Raw genomic sequence first — 22355 nt, 5'->3', positions numbered from 1 at the left:
TTATTTGCAGCACATTTGCACTTGGCGTCATTGTAAATTCCATCAATTTATTATAAACTATTCGAGTGATTGAACTAGCTAGTAGTTTGCTTTTGCTTAAAACTTGCCGTTATCAGAGATTCATTTCCAACAAATGCTCCATTATTTTCGCGGATACTGAATCGATAGAATCGATCAGATATCTTTGCAACCACTTCGGTATAGTCTCGCTGGGTTTGTTGATTCCAAGTAAGGTCATTACCAAATCTGGATTCATGGTCGTGCCCATGAGCTCAACATTCGGTCTGAAATACCACTGCTGAACAACGTACTTGCGTCGATCTGCGTTCAATTTACGCATCATTTCTTGGCCGCCAACTGATCCTGCTTTGCCTCCACGTGCCGCAGATGATCCAGTCGCTACATTGACGCAAGAAGCCTTCGAAGAGGATGATGATTCCACATTTGTGTAGAGCATATTCGAAAGTAAAAGTTCACGCAAAAAATTCAAACATTCCAATTCATGAGTGAGAATTAAATTGTCTTTAAATCTGCAAGACAGTGAACAACAACAAACTGCTGCTGGTTGTTCACCAGATATTTCCAAATGAAGATCGTCGCAGTCATCATCGTCTACTGTATACTGGTGACGCATATTCAAATTCATTTTCAAGCCAGGAATCTTTATGATCCAACTGTCTCTCCTTGCGTTGTTTATACTACTACTACTACTGTTAATATTAGCACTACCATGGTTATTCTTTCCAGCGACGACAGTGGCAACAGCAGCTGCTGCTGCAGTAGCAGAAGATTTATTATATTTACTATTAGTAGTAGTAGTAGTAGTAGTAGTAGTAGTAGTAGTAGTAGTAGTAGTACGACTTGTTGCGGTTGTTGTTGTTGCAGGAATCGTGGAAATAGAAGTAACAATACCAGTGTTCGAAGAGGTAAGTATTGTTACAGGGCATATATCAGTGGGAACTTTGGGTGTGCTGTTGGTTAGTGTTACTTTCATTTTTGCTGCGGTACTATTGGCCGTAACGTCGCCGTTGATGCCGTCGGTAAATCTTTTCAGCAGTGCGTCGGCAGATTCACTTTGATCACCCAAATTATACAAAGAAACCGGCTCTCGACACGAGAAACACAACCAATCATCGACTGCACTAAGCTGTGTTGGTGCGTTCACTTTACGCTGCACTCGCAGAATTAACCCTTTCACCGTCGATTTCATCAATTTCTTAACTTTTTTTGATCTTTCTTCAGCTTTCACATTATTTGGCTGTGATGTTGATTTGGCAAAAGTATTCTGTGTTCCGCATGCCGAAGCAGTGTTGAAGATGTCATTGTCAGGATCTCCTAATTCTAGTTGTAACAGTTCATCCACGGACGTGCAAAGTTTTCCGTTTTCATCGATCCGATCTTCAATACTATTGACAAAGTCCATTCTCAGTTCACGCATATGAAACAACGCCCACTGGCTTGAGTCAGTCAGTCGACCACCGTGAAAACAGCTCAACGTGAACAATCCACCCCGAACTTGTACTGCTGAACCAAGCCGAAGAGGCCTGTCAATACGACACAGTTTCAAAGACCATCTGTTGGACAGAAATTTCATTCGCGTGAGCAATTCCATCGGCTTTTGCCAACAATTGCCATTGAAAGTGAATTTAATTCCACAACAGGGATTGGGGACTGACTGTGACTGTGATTCATCGTCCGGCTCGTCCAAATCTTCAAATAATATCATCCGTCCACTGCGAAACTGCTGGCGGAAAAATTGACGCAAACGTTGCACAATGACGTTCAAGTTGTACAGCGTGCTGCGATTGATGATCAGTTCAATAGCACGCCAGTGTAACTGATAGCGTACGGTAAGTGCGTTGTTGGTCGGCAAATCTTCACCAGAAGTTGTTGCTGTCGGCTCTGCTTCACCAAACAGGTTCCACTGATCCAACAACGACAACGATACTTCTACCAAGTTGAACATGAATACGTTTTCACTCATCCAGTCGATCCGCGCCTGAAACTGTTCCATACTGATTCGCAACTGATGAACCGTATTCTGGTCCAGAGACTGCTTGATCACCACCAGACTGAACAACCGCGGTCTGTCGATGGTCAGCGTACCGCTGATGAAGCCGCCACGAGCGTCAATAACCGCTCTCTCCACTGAGCAATTAGCTGACGCGCTTTTCTCACCGGCGCCGTTCATGTCCATCTTTGCCGACAACAACGCGTCGTCCAACTTGCACGTCAAATGACCCATCACCTGACCGGCCATCGCTTCAATACAAATATTCTTCACTTGTGCAGTAACTCCAAGCAGCGCACGCCAACTGGACCCTGGCATGGACTGTCGTTCAGCCGGCTCAACGTCATTACTGCCGCGTCGGCTCAATTCATCTTCTCCACCTATCAACTGCGACGGAAACCTGTCCATCGAGTAGGCACGTCCACGACCAGACGACAGTCCACTGACATTACTTCTATTGGAGGCAACAACTAAAGCACTGTCACTGCAGCATCTTGAAAATTTCGGTTTCAGGCACTTGCCGCTGCTGGACGACGACGCTACCGTTGTCACGATGTTGAACTGATGATGATGATGTTGTTGTTGTTGTTGTTGTTGTTGTTGTTGCTGCTGCTGAGAATCACCAAGTATGATTCGTCGTAATATTGTTCGTCTGTACCAAGCTCTCGGAAAAGACAACACATCCTGCAACCGACGCATGTCATAACGCAACTTCGCTTCGCTGATACTGACAATCAGTGAAAAATACACCGGACTCTGATCGTCAGCAGCGGTATCGTTGGTGCCACCGTCGCCAAAGCCTATCGCACTAGGGGATTTGCGTCCACGGGACGTGTTCACGCTTACTGATTTCACTTGAACGCAAAACGCATCACGACTTTCAGTCCCGTCACCACCGTCACGCACGTGCTTGGAGTAACGATGAAAAACGTACAGTGAAAATTCTGACAAAGTCAACGTGACAATAGCCAAGCCGGAATGGATCAACAAGTCTGGCTGCTGACTGCTCGACTCATTTTCTGCCGGCACCTCCTTGCCGTAAGTGAACACTAGCTGGAGTTCAGGCAACTTCATCACGCACTCCACCATCGACCACTGGTCACTGACCAGACGAATCGACGACGACTGCACACTTATGCATAGATAAACTTGAATTGGAAACGACTCCACCGCCACGCTGGCAGCTCGCAAAGCCAACTGTTCCATGTCGGCTGTAGAACTACGGTTGGCCAAGTTGACCGGATCGACCTGTGCGGTCGCTGATTGCTTATGCTGCTGCCGATGACAATTTCTAATCTGCTTTGCTGTATGCACTTGCAAGGCTTTTTCGATAAAATCTACAAATTTACAAATCAGGTACACTACTAATAAATAAGTAACGGTAATAATTAATGTCAGCTGACAGTTCACATACCCAAAGCATGCGGAGAAAGTACAGTTTCGTCGGGCATGCTTTCCAACGAAATCCACATGCACAGTTCCGCCTGCTGATGATCTCTGTTCAATTTTGTCGCACTGGTGGTCGAGTCGAGCGTACGTCTAGAACGATAGCAGGCTTGAACCAACAGTCCAGGCAAGATAATTGCTAAAAATCGCCCGTCGTTGTCGGCTGAATGATGCTTCAAACGTGAAGATGATTTCTTCTTCTGAGCCTCTGAGCTCAAACCACTGCCACGACTCGGCGATGAATGCGAACCTTGATCATCTTCACCATCATTGTCCGGCAATCTGAACTTGCATCGACAATTTTGCACATGGATCTAATAAAAATAAATAAATCATCGCTACATGCAAATTAATATAAACTTTTAAAAATAATCAAAGCCAAACTTTCAAATCAAGTTGAAAATCAACTGTTTCTGACTGATGCAACGAATCGACAACAGCCATTGACGACGAAGCAGTGACATTTTCCGCAATGTATGGCAATCTGTGACTCTGGCCCAAAATGTTGTACGCTGCCAAGTCACTGTCCAAGCTTTGCCGTTTACTGCTGCAAATTGGATCTTGATTATCATCATCATCATCATCAACATTATTATTGTACTTATTGCTGTTAGTAGTATAAGAAGGCGATGAAAACGTGGACGAGGAAGAAGCACGTCTGCTGCTGTGTCGTTGATTCATGTTGTTCAAAACAGTGCCGCCACTGATGGTTGCTGAAGGACGTTGTGATGTTGCTAATGATGCTAACAATGTCTGCTGATGCTGGGTCGATGCGGATTTGTTTGCCGCAGAGGTGGACAATTTTTGACTTTGCAATTTCAGACGTTCAATCAGATCACGTCGCAGCTCGCTGTACATTACCGTTTCGAGATGCTGCAATTTGCGACGTTCATGATCCAACTGCCACTGACTAGCGCCAGTTGAGGTCAGTTCTGTCAGCACTTGTGACTGTTCAGCTAGGCGACGTTCGATCAGTCGACTACGATCACCAACCCCTGCAGGGGTACCGTCCCGCAGCAGATCCGCCATCGAGTCAGTGGTCGGTAGTGGATCGTCCGGTGCCTGAGAATCGGGCAGATCAGCCGCCAACGAAGTCAACGTCGATACCAACACTGAACAGAAATGCAAAATTTTCGTATTGAAAAACATCTCCAAACCGTCGATGTTCCAGGTGATGTTCAACACCCACAGCGGAGCGAGAGAACGACTCTCGTTGCTGGACATGGTCTCTGAACAGATGTCGTAAGTGCCTTCGGTGACCACGCAGGCATTCAACCGTGACAAATCGCCAACTTGCTTCACCTCGTCGAGCCAACCGTTCGGATCACAACGGTTCGTTTCCAAGAAAAACACCCTGAATCCAGAAAACGTTCCACGACTGACCAACGGCCCATAGCTGCAAACGGAAATCTGAGTACTGGACAAACTGAACACCAACGCCAGCTCGCCGTGCTCCACACTCCACACGCCACCAGCGCCCGAACCATAACAAGGCACGCAGATGTGCATGCCTTGATCGAGGTTGAAAGTCAAAAATTTGAAACCAGACGAACCGAACCTGCCTGAGCCGGAAGTTGCCGAAGGCCCCGCCCCTCGACAGCTGGAAACGGAAGCGGGATTTGAAAACGTGTCGAAAACGGTCGCCGACTGTTGTTCCGCAGCACCGTTGTTGCCTCGAAGACGGTCGTCGTAGCAACAGCGGTGCTGTTCATTCCAAAATTGGTACGTCGACTTGTAATTGATCCACAACAACACCGCCTTATCCAAAGCCCTCGGCTGGATGTAGAGAACCGGCTGACGCAGGGTCACCTGATAACTGCTCGCCTGGTCGGTCTGTTGTTCTTCGTTGGCACGGTCTGAATTGCCGCTGTCCGTCGAGTCGGTTTTCGAGACGATATTCTGCAAAGTGAGGCCAGTCTTCAAATAAGCGACCTGCTGAAAAGCGAGCTCGTCGAACTGATCGCCCACCGTGAGCTGGCCCAATGCGACGTGCAAGTCGCATTCGGCTATCCACTGGACTTTGTCCAACGTGTCGGCGCGATTTCGATGGAGCAGTCGGTTGCTGAAATGCAAGCTGAACTGTTCGATCATCATCCGGACGGCAATGGCGGTCGGTGTGGTCGCCATGATACAAACTGAGCGCAAATTGAACGTGATCGAATAGAGAATCATGCGACTGGACGACCAAGAAAACCAACTGATCGAAGAACGTTCGGTGGAAATTTTCTGGACAATTTCGCTCAGTTCGCGTGTGAACGTCTCTTCGATGAACAACAACTGGTACAGCAGGTCGGTGGTCAGCGTGTGCCGGATGGTACCGATTTCGGTGTCGATTTTCAAATAGCTTCCCTGACGTACGACGAACCCACTCGACCTGGCCAGCGGGACCCCGTTGCCAAATCGCGGCTCTGGTTCCAAAGGCGCGTGTATGTAGGAACCTTTGCTGTTCAACGGCGGCAATTCGATCTGCACGAACGGTGCGACCACCTGAGCCGACGAACCGGCCAGAGCTTTGACGTCGAACACAACCTGGTGACTAGGGACGATGACGTGGAATTCGGCCGAACCGCCCGTAGTGCCGAAGCTCATCGCCTCGCCCATGCGGTAGGTCGCCTTGAGCGACGGCAACAGAGCCGCGTCGACGTGCACGCCGCGAACGACAATCCTGAACTCGAACTCGGCCCAGGAGGCTTTTTTGAAAAATTGCCTCGACGGTGCCATTAGTGGAGCTTTCTCTTTCACCTGCACCACTTCTTCGACCACCAACGGCGTGAACAGCATCGGCATGCGCTCGCTGAGCGTCTTCTTGCCGCGCATCACGACCCCGTGCAACGTGCCCGGATGCAAAGGTACGTCGAGCGATACAGGTCCGATGGTCAAGTCGAGGTGGTTTTTCATTTTCGAATCACTGACCGACTGCTCGACGTCTGTCGCCAAATTCAACGAACCGACACTCTGCTCCACGGCCATCTGACCGACGGTTCGAAAACCGCTCGACGTGGTCGCTGTGTCGGAAAAGTGCAAATCCACCCGGTGGATGGAAAATTGAAAACCGTTCCGACGACCACCCAGCTGACCGTCGACCACGTCCACGTTACCCGAGTGGACCATGTCCAGACGTTGGAAATCGACGCCGGCCATCATCTCGGTCAACAAAAGCCGCAGTTCGATGCGCACTACGTCGCCACTGCCGTCGATCCGTATACGCCTGGTCACTTTGTAAAGGGGCTTTTCGAAATGCAGAAAAACGCACCGTTTCAAAAACGCTTGTCGGGCTTTGCTGAAATCGGACAGAATCGTCTTAGCCCGTTTCACCCAGAACAGCGTCGATGCAGTATTGGAATTCGTTCCATTCCTCTGCTCTCGGCACTTATTCTGCAAAGTGCTGAGGGCCGAATTGTCCCGCAAATGACTCATCAACAAACAAGTGCAATTGTTCACTACTCGATTGTAATGGAGATCGTTGTCGCGCAGTGAACGTATCACGTACAGAATTTGATTCAGCAACACCAACGAAGCGTAGCCCAAGAACACAGTACAATTGCGCAACAACAATTTATACTGGCACGTTTCGATCAGTTGTAAATCTTTCTCTTGCAAACGCCAGTGGATTTCTTCGTTGAACAAAGAGCCGGTAATCTGGATAACGCCAACAGACAAAGCCGGACGACTGGCGAACGTGATCCTCTTCAGCGTGTCACTGGCCAGTTGAAACTCTTTCGGCTCGGTGACCATGACGTTGACGTTGGCCAAAGACAACGTGACTCCCACTCCGCCCAAAACTGTTTTCGACAAATAATCGCAGCCCGGCACTCGCAGCAAACGCATGCGCTCCAAGAACACTTGGAAATAAACTTCCAAAGGCAAATCGATCGGATTCAACGTTGGCCGGTTGGTCTCCTTGTAGCCCATTTCACGTTCTTCTCGTTGCGCTTGGGCTATCCAATTGTACAAATCGCGCGTCATCTGCAACGTTCTGCGATCTCGGAACTGGGCAGAACTGCGAAATCGCCAGCTTCGATTACTCAAACTGTTCGCCAACAACGACTGCTCGGCAGTAGGATCTGCGGATGTCGACAACAAATTTGCTTCCACCGATTCGTCGATGTTGTTCTCTTTGCTATTGCTGCCGTCGTATTCTTTGTTGAAATTATTGTTGCTGTTCGAAGTGGGATTCGTGGATACGAGAAACTGCCTCTCTTGGGGTAAATCGAATTGCACCGCATGCTCGGCGCTCATCGCCTCTCGCCAATGGGTCAACAGGGCGACCAAATTTTGATCGATCCGAGTTTGACCACGATCGTCGTCCATCTCTTCTTGGTCAAGCAACAGACGACGGCAATGGGCAGCCAACGACCGACTCACCTGCAGGCCTTCTTCAGTGGCCAAGAAGCGCAACAAAGCGATCATCAGCTGACAAGTGGGACACTGCGCCAATCGTCGACCGTGAACCAACAACCGATCGAAGTGACTTTTGACCACCGGACGACGTCGGCACGGTTCCAACGCTTCGACCATCAAGCATGTGAATGCAATCTTTTTCGCCAGCTGCAAATCGTGACTCGACTTCGACACCGTCGAGTAGAATCTGCACGCCGCCTGCAGCCAACTGGCAACCGTTGAATGCAATATCTCGTAAACTGGCCAATATTCAGCTGACAATTCAAGTCTCTGCGACAGACCGCAGTTCACATAAATTTCACCGACACTGATGTTCGCCTGACTTTTGTATTCACTTTCGGCACTGTTCTGCGCAACAGCTCGCACTGCGTCGTCACTTTCCAACAAACGCTGATACATGTCCGCTTTCAGAGAAACATCATCTGATGGTAATTTGTGACTCACCGACACCTTGAAATCACGACACAATGAACCCCGAAAAAACAAGCAAAAAACACCGACTAATAATAATATACCTGCATGTGCTCGATTCGACCTTCGGCGATCAGACAAACAGTATAACGGTCACTTTGGGGCAACTGATCCCAGCGACAGTCGAACAGAACTCTGCACGCCAGCGGTGCAATGCCAATGATGTTGGCGTCTTTTTCGACAATCTGCAACAGTTGGAACTGAAACGCGTCGACGTAGACGTTCAACTGCAGCTTGCGGTCTTTACGACTCCAGTTCAGCTCACACTTCGGCAATTCGACCGTGCAGAGCAGCAACGACGCCGGAGCCAGTGAAAGCGAATGCTGCAACTGGGACGGCGATTGGGTGGTCTTTTCCAACAAGCCGCACTGCAATGATCGTATCGTCAAGCCGGGCGTGAACAATTCCACGGTCCACTTGGAACACCGACCGGTGGGAAAATAGTTCCAACAGCACGACGACGTCGGCAAGTCGTCGTCCAATAGCAACTGCGTGTGGCGTCGTTCCGAACAACTGCGGTATACTTCGGCGACGATACCTTGGACGAAGTTGAACAAGTCGAATAGATCGCTGTTCGAACAGGCGTTCAAGAGCAGATGGACCGCCTCGAACGCCAGCGGAGACCAGAACACTGACACTTGCTGGTCAGTACAGAACGCCAGTCGACCGACCTGGGATACCCGCTCGTCAGGCTGGCAGTGACGTTCGACAAAATCAGACAAAAAGGATCTCTTCTCCTGACCCTGATCAGCAGTTGACGACAATTTCAACTCTTGCACACCAGCCAGTATGCGACGTGATTGGTGCAACACAGTTGCGGCGCTTTCATTTTCCTTTATTAATCAAAAATAATACATGAATTTAAAAGTTGAATAATTTTACCTGAAAAGCGTAAGTGGTCAGCAGTTGGCAATAGCTGAGCATAATCATGGGACATTTGAGCAATGTGGGACAAGAGTCGTACAGTATACCGTTGGGTTGGTTGGAATTGAGTTCGAATGGGTCAGCCATGGCATCGAAAAATTGCTCTTCAACACTGCCAGCAGTGTCGTCTGACCGTGGGCTCTGGAAAAATTGTTCACCAGGACGAAACAGCGAACAACCGAAATTGGCATCGGTCCACCGGGCTCGTGGTCTGAACCAATCGGCCGGACGATTGGTAAAAAATGTTCCCAACTCGTACAGTAATGCAGACACGTTGGAGTGACCGTAATCCTCGTCGGTGGGCGGCAGTTTGGCTAATGGAACTTCCATTGGACAACGGCAACTGATCGCCAAGTTCGAAACGTCGAACCGAGCACATTCGAGCAATGGTTCGTCGAGCGGCCAGTCGAACACCAGTGAGGACGAGTTGGGACGTCGATCCGTCTGCATACAGCAACATTCGTACAGACGGTGCAGGGTGGAGTCGAGTCGAACGGCCAGAGAACAGCTCACGGATTCGAGCATCGCCGTTCGAACACGACGACCCAGGCGAGCGTTGCGTTCGTCGTTACAACGAACGCAGCCGATGCGCATTTGAACAACAACATTCCGATCGATCACCGACAATCGAATGGAGTCGATCGACAACTGACGAAGCAACTCGCACCCAATCCGACGATGCTCGTTTTCGGGCGTGGCGGTCGAGTAGGCCAACGGTCGCCTGAGCTCGTCCGAGTCATCCAACAACGCCCCCAGCAACAAATCCAACAGCCGAGCCAGTCGAATCGCCTCAACACTGCTCAACACGGCCTCCAAATCACCGAACCTCACTTCCATCGTCTGTACAGCGGCTTGGTTCGGGGCCCAGTTTGGAAAATTCCACTCGCAGCACAACTGCAACGACGACAAGCTGGCTTTGGAATCGGCAACGTTGAGCTGAATCGGTGACACCAGCAACTGCATACGATGCTGCTTGTCGACTTTGGACAGTTCGAACAACATCCGATCGCAGCTAAAGCAGCACGCGGTCGGTTGGTCGGCACAACATCCGGACAAGTAGGCTCGAACGGTCAGCAACAACAATGACACTTTCACTTCCAACGGCCTGCCCTGGTCCGTCTCACCGGCTCCCGCTATTCCACTGCTGTCAAAGTGGGATTTACTGTAGCTATCTGAAGAGATGTCAACAAATTGTTGACTGTTGCCAAAATAATTGTCCTTCAAATTCGACAAACAGCGCAACAATTCCGCGCTGATCAATTTCGTCGACGTGTTCACCTGCAAGTCGACAAGCAACGAATCCGAGCCGGATACTTCCGGCTCGGTGTTCACGTGAGCCTGTCGAACCGGCGACAGATGGTACTTGTACTCACCGAGCAGTGTCCAGCCGGCAAAGGTCCAACTGTTGAACCAGGCTTGCTTGTCGTCGGCCACCCTTGACCACAGACGATCGGCATTCAACTCTTCCAACGGTTCAAATATTGGGCAACAGCGATTCTCGTCCACGTGACTCAACCAGACGAACGAATTCAACAAACTCTGCTTGGGCACGTGACAGCGAACCACACCCTCGCCAACCGACGCTCGCAGTGGTATTGTCATGGTGGACGGATCGAACCGCTCAAACGGTAACACCAGTTCCATCTCGCCACGGCAAACGTACAACAACGTCAACCAATTTTCCACATCCTGCGAAGAAGTGTCGATCCAATTGTACAAGTTCGTCACAAATACGATTTCCAAATTTTCAAACCCAAACCCAACACGCACTTGGTATGGGAAAAATCTGTACAAATCTACCGGCTCACAGTCAGACCAGTCGTTGAGCAAATCGACAAAAAAATTTCGATGACAAAATACAAACCAGAACGTCGTGTTGGACAAGTTAAATTGAAAATTCCAATTCTGACTTTCAGTCCAAAGTTGCGGATAAGTTACATGCAGCAACAAGTCGAACTTTTCTGCGCAAATAAGCTGTCGAAATTCCAAGCTAGTCAACATTTCAAAATTAACAAAATGGCACTCGACGCCATGGCACGTTTTATGCCGGTCCTCCGCCACCGGATTCACCACTTTCACAAACGAACCACAACCAAAACTACAATGAATAGCATTTGGAACGTCTTCTTTGATGAACAGCACATCCAGAACTGTGCTCTCCAAGAATGTTATCTAATAATTAAAATATACACATGTACGGCAAAAGTGGAAATTCACATATTCACTTGTTCAACGTTGAAAATACAAGCCTCCCTAACGTCATAGATAATACTGACCGGCGACAATGACAACAAAACAAATTCAACACAAAATATTATGAACAAAATAAATTTTTCTTCTCAATCTCTCTGAACCGTGAAACAACATTATACATCAAAACTACTTCTTCTATTCGAAAACTCAAGCCTACTTGAAAAATATATTACACTAATCCAAACAAGTATATTTATAAAAATTCATATACATTACGCTACAGTAAAAAAGAAATTATGATCAACTGATGAAATATGCTTTATCTGAAATGAATATTTAAAATTTTCCAATTACCTTTAAAGTATGCTTGAAATTTTCCGACTGCACTGGCAACTTCTCAGGATAAGTGCGTTCATATGGAAAAAAGAATTTATACAAACGGCTTCGTTGTCGATCTGCCCATGGACCGTAACGTATTGATGTAGCTTTTCCAAGTTCAAATTCATTCTGCCACTCGATATAAACACATCTATCTTTAATAATGCGTTTTTGAATATGCAAAAATGACATTTTCGCACTTTGCAAAACGACGAAGCCACCGCCCATCAATCGCGGTGGGGATTCATACGCGTCTGCGTATTCTAAACTTTTCTCCAACTTCACATTAAAATTTTCACAAACACACTGAAATTTGTACGATGCTTCTATTAACCCGAAGTGCAAATTGCCAGATGCGCTGTCAAACGTGACTAACATTGAATTTGGCAAATAACGATTTCCGAACACCAGCCGACCATATGTAATTTTTATGTGAATTATAGAAAATATTTTTTTTACCTTTTTCCATACAGACCAACCAGAGTTCAAATTGTCAAAAGTCGTTTTTCCTGAAAGAAAAGAAATTTTTCAAATTATAAAAAGAAAACAAAAACTGACCATTAAAGCTTACTTTTGCATAAGTCACAGTCTTTCAAGAATGAATCAAAAGATGTGTAACTTCTCAGCTGATTGTAAACATGACATTCAAAGCCATTTAACACAACATTTAAATAGGATTTACCAAACTGAAATCCATCAGACCCTGTTATCGGTTCTGAATACCATGACCAATATCTAAACTGCACTAGACCATCAGTCACACGAATCGTATAATCTTCGGTGTAAATTTTCATATCTCGGAACATTATTCTTGCAGTTAAAGCAGAAAATGAGATCGAACCAATTGAAAATTCCATATTATCTGAATTGCAAAATTTTCTGATAATCTTAGTAACAACATAGCCTAACAGACGGCAATTGTAAAACATTAAATAGCATATCCAACATACAGTAAACACTAAGGAAAATAACAAAACTGCAAAGTTCACATTCCACTCAATATCTGAAAAAATATAATGAAGCCCATCACTTCGAGTCGTTTTCCAAAAACCAGAATTCTCCAAAACAAATTCTGAATCATTTGATGAAAGAAGAGGTACTGCAAAAACACAATGAAACAGCACTGCCGTAAGTTGAATTATTAACATTTTTCAAAGTAAAATATACATATTACTGAATTTCAACCAGGTTTTACATACAAAGCGGACTAAAATTCATGAAGAAGACAAACATCCTACACCATCATTTTGGGAAATTAACAATAATACTGTAATATAATGAAAATCAAGTTTAAATATTGTCATATAATAAGCCGAAATCTGTATAAGCAGTTCTGGTAACTGATTTGGTAGTGATATTGTTTTATAATTTATTTGATCTAAAATTTAAAAATTTTATTAACCCTCCAAAATCTGTTTTTTCAATTTTTTACAAGCGTCAACATGTTGATCTGATGATATTTGTTTTTGAGTAGTTGTCAAACCGAAAAAAAGAACATACGTACGTAAAACTTCTGCTATTTTTATTGATTATATTCTTACTGAAAGTAAAATTCTGTATTCATTTCAATGCCTGCATTTTATTTATAGTTTATTGTAGAAAATTCACATACATACATTTACTTATAAAAGACATGAGTGCACGACGTAGACATTTATTCCAAACCGATGTTGTAAATAAAACTCAAACCTCAAATTTTAACAAAATGCAAATGTTCATACCTTCGCACTTAGTCAGTTATTCACAATAAAAAAATTATTCTTCATGACAACATGCCAATATTAAAAACGAACATCAAATTTCTCTGATTCCTTCGTTTTAATCACTTCAGGTTCAGGTGTTGAATCGCTTTCACCAAGATGATCATAATAAATAATTTTGTCATCGTCATATAATTGTTCGTCTTCTGGATTGCATAACAGATAATCATTTTCAAGAACTTCATCTAAATTGGGTTCCAAGGAAGAATCGTCTTCGTTAAAGATTTGTAACGCATATCCTTCAGTTTCCAAAGGAATGTCAAGTGGAGTGGTAATTTTTGGAGAAAATTCACGTTCTGAAATGGTGTCGAGAACTTCCAATCTTTCCTCTTCTATTTTATGCGGTTCATCCAAGCCGATTATGCTAATTTTGCTATCGTCAAATTTCATAGTAGGAAACTTCAGCCAGTCATCAGTATAAGAATAAATACGAGCCAACCTATTCGTCTCTTCTTTGTATTCGTCTGTAAGAGTAGGTGATGCTTCCACAAGAAATCCCGCACCGAGAGCAGCCTGCTTCTGAGTGAATGAACGTATTTTTTCAATGAATGATTGCTGAATAGGATCGGACGATGAACGCTGCTGATTTCGGCAGGAGGTCGCTGACAACCATGCACGAGACATGTAACGAGTGCACCGAAAAGAACTTCTCAACATTATTTATATTTCTACCAAATATATTTATGACAAACGAACGAGATGAGTTTCTATTGTTTACCAGTGATTTAATACCGTACGTAAATGATGTGCAGGTATTAATTCTAAGTTCATTTTCATTTTGGCTTAATAGCTGTTGCATAAATTCTTTAATGTTTGAATTTTTAATCTATTTCTTCATTTATTTCTCATTTAGAATGAAAAAGTAAATTTTCATATGAAATATGAAAATAGTATAAATTGAACCAAACATTTTATCAATATAAAAGGCATTTTTAATTAACCACAAATGATTTTTATTTTTAAAGAATTTAAAAATTAGAGGCAAGATTAATGAAAGAAATCAGTTTTTAATGTAATAAAAACGCAGAGAGTTTTCCTGCAATCATGAAAACAAATGTTACTTTATGAAATAAAAAATTTTCACTTTGCAGCAATATTTTTAACGTATACTTCAATGAATTCATTCAATGTCCCTTAAATATTTACTGATGACTTTGTCTGCATTAATACGTAAGCGAATTTCCCTTTTCGCTTTTGCTTTGTTGACTTTACCAAAACTGCAGAATGTTCTAACAGTATTTGTTACATTAAAATATTTCGACGTTCCAATAGTCATGTGGATTATTTCATTCTTATTATTATACCTGTTAAAAAGTAGAAATTAAAAATTGTTGATAAATTTTCTTCAAATCAGAATGTTTTCATGTTGCTTTTTATTGTTTCAATGGAAATGAAAACATTAAGAAGCAAAATAAAAACAAGATAAAAAACTATCCCCTATAAAAATATGATTTGTTACCTCAAAATTCAACATTATAATTTAAACAAATCAGATGTAAAAGAATGTTATTCAATACTACAAACAAAACAATTTCATATAAAATAAACAGCAAAATAAAACTTGCATGACACTTGGTACAACGCATCAAAATAAACACTGATAAGTTTGGCTAAAAGCAGATATCAATGATTTAACACAAGTAATGGAGTTTTCAAATTTATTAATCAAATATACGCGTTATCGCCTAAAATACAGATCACCACATTTTACCTTTTTGGACTTTGAATGAAACAATCGTATAATTTAACAAATTGAAATCCAAACAGAACAATGGTCTTTGATAACATTATCTTGACCTACCTGCTTTTCTTTTTATTACTAATAGCTCGCACTTTTCATTATATCTAAAACAACACAAAATTTCATCTGTAAATACATATTACGCATTATATTACACATTTCAAATTAAAATTAAAACAAAAACGCTGAAATTCATAGCATATTCAATGATGCATTATCCGGCAAAAAACTTTTAGTTGAAAACATGCAAGTAGTTCAACAGTAAAGAAATGAACTGCCGCAAATTATGAATAATTCTTTCGAGTCACAGTATACCAATCGAATACTACAGTATGCTTTTTCTCATGAATCAGAAAATTTTTGACGTCACAATTTTTGGTGATATGTTTCACAACACAGCCAGAGTTATCGTTCAAAAACGGTTTTTACTGTGAAATATAAAAACAGTTGCTTCTGAGTAAAATCCTAAAGAACAACAGCAGACATTATGGCTGAGTTAATCTATGTTAAATTTCCCAGTTAGCAATGTGATTAATTGCGTTGAAATAACCATTACGAATAACAGTGCAGAGACGAACACACACAATGTTCCATTATTTTTAATTCCGCACTTGGAATGGCCTATTCAAGTTATGAATAAATCGCTTCTGGTTTGTTACCAACGCTGTTTATTCATTACCTCTTCAACTGAAAAATCTTCAAATTCACTTCCATTTTTAATGTATTTGAAAGCAGTTTGAAAAATAAAACTACTAAAGATTCATATATAAAATAATCCTTGACAACTAATGTTAAACTGCGTTGTGAAATTAAAATAAGTGCAATCAGATGCTGAAAGCTTGCTTCTGCTTTATTAATGAAACTGTCAGAATGAAAGTTTGCAAATACCAGGAGAACATTCTGAAAATAGTAAAACACTGAACTGAATGCAAACTGAAATTCTAACAGTCGAAGCAGTTCACTGTCATCTGAACAAAAACCCTGCAAATTGAAAATCTCAAACCAAAAACAGGAGAAAAAGGACGATTTTGCCTTTTCGTGTGTGTATTTGTTGCGATTTTTCCACAATGTACTTCAAATTCCATGCTCTAGTCAAAAATGAAAACCAAATTTTTCACTTTTCCGTTAAATACCGAAAGATGCATAGACTAACAAATGTATTGGATGGAAAACTTTTTTTGACCGATTCGCTATTATTTACCCCTTGAAAACGAAAATGTATGCAAAAACAATCGAAAAAATCTGAAATCAAAGAAAAACAATCGTTTAATGTAATTTTTTCCTTCAGCCTTCTTCACCAATCGCAGCAAACAAATTTGCAAAACACTGACGTATCTGAAAAGCTGATGCAGCATCTAAAAATTAAAAATCGAACCGTTTTCTGTTTATCGCAACATGCTCCGTAAAAGATATACCATTGTTCAGCGGTTGCAACACACAGTAATACTTTTCACAATAATTATTGAATATGAAGAAACCTTCCCTCTTTAACATGTGAAGGTCACAGACATACGAATTTCCGGCATTTAAATTTTCAAAAAAATAAACAAAAATATATGCATGTAAATGTTTGCACCGATCTGCTTAGTTAGATAGCATAAAAAATATAGAAATGAATTGACTGGACCTCTGATAATATAATAATAAAATATAAGTTCTGACGAATTCACTTTTTTTTCTTTTCTTCCTTGATAATTTTGAAATCACGCAATCAAAACCGTATGCTTGAAAACAAATCAGACATGAATAATACGTCGATTTATTAATCAGGATACAGAACTGAGAGTACTTGTAAAATGAAAATTTTGCCCAGCTACATAAGGACTAAGTTAACAAATTGATATGCAACAGCGCTGTTCAATAACAGCAGTAAAAGAAAGAACTTTCATTACGGAGAATGAAGAATAATACGTGAATAAATATGAATTGAAGAGTGCAATAATTAATAAAATTCTCGGAAAACTACACAGAAAGAACAAATGATGAAAAATATAACACTACATCCTGCACAACGTGATGAACATGCAGTGAATTTCGCCGATATCAGTAGATGAAGTATACAAGATTTAAAAGGGAACTGTAATGAAGTAAAATTAATGTGTTGAAAAACAAATAATAAAGCACCATAATAAAACAAAACCAACGGTCGGTTTAATAAAATATTTTTCTTCACAGGTGAAGCAAAATTGATTAATCGATACTGAAATCGACGACGATAGGACGACCTTCTACAACCAAACCGTTCAGCGAACCTTAAACGCAAAACGCTCAGAATGATCAAATTCAGCTGACAACAATCAAGGGCGTAGCTCAACCTGAAGACTTCAGCAAACAAATTTAAACACTTGCTCGGATGGACATCATTTATGAAAAAGGTCAAGAAATCAATCAGACCAGAATGAATTATCCGCAATTTCTGTAGAAAACTATCAAAAACCACTATTCCCTTTTTGCATATTTCACTTTTTCAAAATGTAATAAGGCAAATTTTAACTATTCCAAAAAAGAATTTACAGTAAACAGAAAAACGACAACTCGAGCAAGACATGAAAAACAAGAAGAATACTTGTAAACTATGACTGTATGAATAAATGACAAACTTGCAATATCTCGTAAACCCGACTATAAGCAATTATGAAACCAAAGCCTGTAGTGCTGCGCTACGCCCCCGATTGCAACTATATGAGTACGTGAACAGTACGGGAGTTATAATCAAACAAAAGAAAACAATAGCAACAACAACAACAACAACAACAACAACATCTATAAAATAACATAAACCCCAAAATTACAAAACTAACCGTATGCTTTGTCCGCGTCGAAGGTGCTCTTAAAACGTATCTTTCCAACTCCCGGTTGAATGATGTCGGCAAACTCAACCTCGCCATAACATCGCATGCGATCGCGCAGAGACTGCCAAGTGAAATCTAACGGCAGCTGAAACCAAATCGTTAAATTAAAAACACTTACAAATTATATAATAATTACAGTAAGCTAACAACAACGCACTACATAATAAATTATATTCTGAATACTTACATTGCGGACAATGATCGTGCGCGAATTAGGACGATTTGGGAACCCACCTGGTTGTCCAGGACCACCTCCACTTTGCATGTATTCAAAGTCCGGTGCATTCGACAAAAGTGATGGAAAACTTCGATAATTGCCATTTATAGCAGCGGGCGCTCCAAATCCAACATTCATTCCACCTGCACCGCCGCCCATTCCTAATGGAGGCATATCGGCTTTATCAAATGGATGACTAGCACCCATCATCGGGCCTTGATCGAAAGCCCCTGGAGCCATAGGAATAGTGGGTGGGCCATCAAAACTCCGTCCCATCGGTATTCCAACACCGATTCCATTACCACCAGGCATTGGGCCAGCTGGAGGTCGATTTGGACCAAAAGGTGGGTTCATGCTTTGCGGTGGTTGAAAACCCTGATTCATCAATGGATTTGAACCCAGTAAAGACTGATTGTTAAAAGAAGCTGCATTTGCCGCTAAAAACCCATTTTTACATTCGTATAATATTATCTGAACAAATCATTAAATCAATTACTATTATTCACAACTTGACTAACATTAACCAATGGGACACCGTTTAATCCCAATCCTTGCCCAACGGATTGTAACCCGTAAGGCAGTTCGCCAGGCATTCTAGATTCTCGACGCTTACGAGTCACTGCATTGTCCTAAATTGCGACCATACTCACCGCTTATTGTAAAGCTTGTCACTCTCTATACCCACCATACGAACACACAACATTTTATCATATAATTTTTGTGAATCCAACATTGAAATCGCTTGAACAGCTTCAAGAGGATGTTCAAACTCGATGCAAGCAACGCACTTAGTCTTTCCGGTCTTGTCCAACGGAAAATCAACGTCCAGAACTTTCCCTGCCAATGAAAACACTTCTTTCAATTTCGAAGGCCCCACTGTAATAGGGAGCTAAAAAAATTTGCTATACACCATGTTTCTTAAAATATTGCTGCAAACTACAATACGTTGCTAACAAAAACTCGATTGCTTAACGCAGAGTGAATTCCTAAGCCTCGCAAAAACACTGGACTCAAGCCGAAGGTTTCAAATATCTCTTTCGGTGGTTCTTCAATAGGAAAATTCTTCTGTCCACTTTGATTGGCAAAAAAGTCGACGCCTGTCTCTTCTTTCACCCTTTTAAAAAATCTTTCAGGATCCTAAATTCATTCCTTTCAATAATAAAAACAACAACAACAACAAGTGAAACAAACTGTTACAAGTACTCGAATTTCTTTCACCACAATAGAACGATCTTTCACAGTCATACGGTGCATATTCTCCACACATTTCTTTGCTGTTTCCCGGTCTTTAAATTCTACCAATCTAAACAAACAATTCAAGTAATCCAAAACAAAATAAAAAATGAACTTCCATCACAGCTGCTAAATATCCATTTTTCAATTAAGGTATTAAAATAAAATAATGAAAAATGCAATCAGCGATGTAGTCAACGCAAGATATTGAATTAATCAAAATCAACCATTAGCACTTACGCACAGCCTTTAGATTTTCCGTCACCTTTTTCAATCATTTCAACGTAAGAAACATCGCCAGCTTTCTCTCGAATAATATCCTTCAGCTCCATCCAACGAATATCATATGGAATATTGCTAATGTAAACCATCTTATCCGAAGAGATATCTTTCGAAGAACGCTTTCGCCTTGCACTAAAAAATCAAAAAACATGCTTTTAGGAACAATCGAACTGAAAAATAAGGCGCATACCCTTCCATAGCAAAAAAGAGCAATACAGTAAAAGCTATCAATCAGTTTCAGTATAGCGAGTCACCTAACAATGATGGAAGTAAATATGTTTTCATTAACTAACCTGAGAATCATATCAGTTTGATTACAAGTAAACATTACTCAGCATAACATATTAAACATAAAATAAAATAAAAAAAACAATAAATTTTGTAAATATGTTAATTTTTTAATTTATTATGCTCTTTCACAACTACATTGAAAAGGATTACTGTATCCTATGTATATGTTTATATGTATACATGTCTCTTTTATGACCAAGCATTAAAGAATAAATTGGACATAAAATTAATTTAATAATAATATTATATAAATTTAATAAATCAATTTATTTTTAAATATTTTAAATTGTTCATTATAAGCTGCATTTGATCTAGTCCCAAAATAGAATTTCAAAGTTTCTGCACATATTTGTTTACGTATCAAAATAATTTAGAGTGCAGCCATATTAAATTTTATTATATAAAAATGTACAATTATCAATTGTAAATATATGCTACTTTATATATAAAAAATGTTTCTCATTTTTATTGAAAAATACAGTATCCAATAAGGCTCTGAGGATTTGTTTTGTTTTGATATTACTTTTTTTTATATTTCGAAATCTTTCTTGAAGGTAAGCTATGGTTATTTTTTGAGATTAACATTAAAAATTTTTTATTTTGGTTTTATATTCCGTATTACAAATTTCTGTTGCGTATTTTTTGTGCTGTGCTTTTATTTTTTTATTTGACATAGATGGAAAATTCAAACCCACAAACTGATCCATTGGCAAAGTATTTTATGAACACTCTGAATCAAACTACAGCTGAAAGGGTGGGTCGAAATCGTTTGGCACGTCAACGCAGCAACATGGTTGGCTTAGTTCTTGGGACTTCAGCTTTGGCAATTTACTTCTACACAATTTATGCTATTAAGCAAGAAACATTTCTCGATAATTTTGAACCTCCGAATAAGTCGTGATATTTAGTTGCGTTAGCTACTTGAAATTAAAATGCTTTTTTATTTGTGTCAAAAATATTTTTGTTTTTTTAGTAATTTTTCGAATTTTGTAGCCTTCATTACATATGAAGTTGAAACGTTTTGGCAACGCTTTTAACTTAATTAATTATTTGTTAATATTTTAATTTACATAGAACTACAAATTGTTCAACTGTACGGATAGATGTTATTTTGATTTTAATGGTATTTAACAATTTTTAATATTTTCTACTATACATGCTTAACTAAGAAGCTGTTGTTTCGATTGAAAATCAGGTAATTTTCCTTCCGTGGAAAAATCAGTTGTATTATTTTTTAGGAACAGAAATTCCAGAAAATATTACTTAAATTATGTTTATATGAGCATGAAACTAATTTCATATTTTGTTCAGCAGAGTGTGTATAGCTTGTTAATTCGAAAACAATGTGTATATGCATGTTGAACGTAAAATGAATTTCTAATATGGAAGTTATGTAAAATGAATTCCTTATAACGCAGTTAAATAAAATAAATGAAATTCATCATGACATTGCAAAAGTCTTATTTCATTAATTCATTTACGCGCGTAAAGGAAGTCAGATAATACTCTGGCTATGCTTCATCAAATTAAGGTAAAACCAATTTTTTACATTTAAGCGAATTCAAATGCACAGTGGCATTCGTGAATTTAATATGATATTTTCTCATTTAATTTTATTTTAGATTACGTTTACCCTTTATTTATTTATTTATGTTTTTTGTATTCCACTATTTGGATACCGATTGTTTATACTACAGTGTAAATAATTAAAATCAATATATAAGTAATGTACAATATTGATGGATACTTTAGAATTTGTTAAAAAATAATTTTCCGCAATGTATATTTTGCATTTTATATATTTTATATAAAAGAATACTCAATCTTGTTTGAATTTTTATTTTACTATTTTGTTATTTTTAAAGAAAAGTATTGCATGTCACATTTACTCATGAAATGCAATATTAATTGTTCATTATAATTTTTATCTTAAATGAAATTTCGTTTACGACAATCATGGAAATTGTTTTTTCAATTATTGTCTTTTAGTAATACTGTATTGAAGTCAAAAGTGATTTGAAGAATTTTTAAAGTGAATAAACGTGTCAAGCAATAATATTATTCAAAAGTATTAAATAACGATGAACTGTTAGTTTGTTATTTGTTCATTAAATATCAAATTCAGGTCAATATAATTCAATAAGAGAGTATCCTG

At 40.5% G+C, this 22355-nt stretch overlaps 3 protein-coding genes across 3 annotated transcripts; all 3 read right to left on the bottom strand.

Annotated features, from left to right (window-relative positions):
• Positions 1-112: 112 nt before the first annotated feature.
• Tsp_11604 (conserved hypothetical protein) lies at positions 113-12681 on the bottom strand. Its single transcript, XM_003371469.1, has 14 exons — positions 12396-12681; positions 12284-12333; positions 11801-12130; positions 9212-11425; positions 8374-9162; positions 8118-8308; positions 7857-8097; positions 4615-7822; positions 4059-4569; positions 3842-4004; positions 3426-3771; positions 2691-3348; positions 913-2504; positions 113-774 (listed from the first exon to the last, which is right to left on the bottom strand). The coding sequence occupies exons 1-14, from the start codon at positions 12679-12681 to the stop codon at positions 113-115; spliced, it is 11241 nt and encodes a 3746-aa protein (XP_003371517.1).
• Positions 12682-13079: 398 nt separating this feature from the next.
• Positions 13080-15170, bottom strand: Tsp_11603 (conserved hypothetical protein). Its single transcript, XM_003371468.1, has 4 exons — positions 15146-15170; positions 14277-14388; positions 13651-14233; positions 13080-13091 (listed from the first exon to the last, which is right to left on the bottom strand). The coding sequence occupies exons 1-4, from the start codon at positions 15168-15170 to the stop codon at positions 13080-13082; spliced, it is 732 nt and encodes a 243-aa protein (XP_003371516.1).
• A 979-nt stretch (positions 15171-16149) lies between these two features.
• Tsp_11602 (putative RNA recognition) lies at positions 16150-20237 on the bottom strand. Its single transcript, XM_003371467.1, has 16 exons — positions 20203-20237; positions 19868-20041; positions 19586-19697; positions 19355-19531; positions 19080-19283; positions 18913-19023; positions 18365-18865; positions 18127-18262; positions 17967-18088; positions 17671-17741; positions 17466-17640; positions 17322-17402; positions 16948-16954; positions 16701-16771; positions 16272-16306; positions 16150-16225 (listed from the first exon to the last, which is right to left on the bottom strand). The coding sequence occupies exons 1-16, from the start codon at positions 20235-20237 to the stop codon at positions 16150-16152; spliced, it is 2088 nt and encodes a 695-aa protein (XP_003371515.1).
• Between the last annotated feature and the right edge of the window lie 2118 nt (positions 20238-22355).

This window comes from Trichinella spiralis (assembly GCF_000181795.1).
Source record: "Trichinella spiralis strain ISS 195 chromosome Unknown Scfld9, whole genome shotgun sequence".
Lineage (NCBI taxonomy): Eukaryota > Metazoa > Nematoda > Enoplea > Trichinellida > Trichinellidae > Trichinella > Trichinella spiralis.
The sequence above is the reverse complement of the archived record's forward strand: the minus strand, read 5'-3'. Positions and strand labels throughout refer to the sequence as shown.

Bases quoted from the DNA above. Each gene is read 5' to 3' on its own strand.
- Tsp_11604 (XM_003371469.1), bottom strand. From the start codon at position 12,681: ATGGAATTTTCAATTGGTTCGATCTCATTTTCTGCTTTAACTGCAAGA. The intron at 7,823-7,856 runs GTTGCGCTTCTT...GAAGGCCTGCAG, and splicing joins TGTCAGCTGATGATCGCTTT to GTGAGTCGGTCGTTGGCTGC. The intron at 3,772-3,841 runs GTTTGGCTTTGA...TATTTTTATTAG, and splicing joins ATTTTCAACTTGATTTGAAA to ATCCATGTGCAAAATTGTCG.
- Tsp_11603 (XM_003371468.1), bottom strand. From the start codon at position 15,170: ATGCGTTGTACCAAGTGTCATGCAA. The intron at 14,389-15,145 runs GTTTTATTTTGC...CAAACATTAAAG, and splicing joins TTGTACCAAGTGTCATGCAA to AATTTATGCAACAGCTATTA. The intron at 14,234-14,276 runs GTTTGTCATAAA...AATAATGTTGAG, and splicing joins AATAGAAACTCATCTCGTTC to AAGTTCTTTTCGGTGCACTC.
- Tsp_11602 (XM_003371467.1), bottom strand. From the start codon at position 20,237: ATGTTTACTTGTAATCAAACTGATATGATTCTCAG. The intron at 19,532-19,585 runs GTTTGTTTCACT...GAATGAATTTAG, and splicing joins AAATTCGAGTACTTGTAACA to GATCCTGAAAGATTTTTTAA. The intron at 19,024-19,079 runs GTGGGTATAGAG...GTCGCAATTTAG, and splicing joins AAATGTTGTGTGTTCGTATG to GACAATGCAGTGACTCGTAA.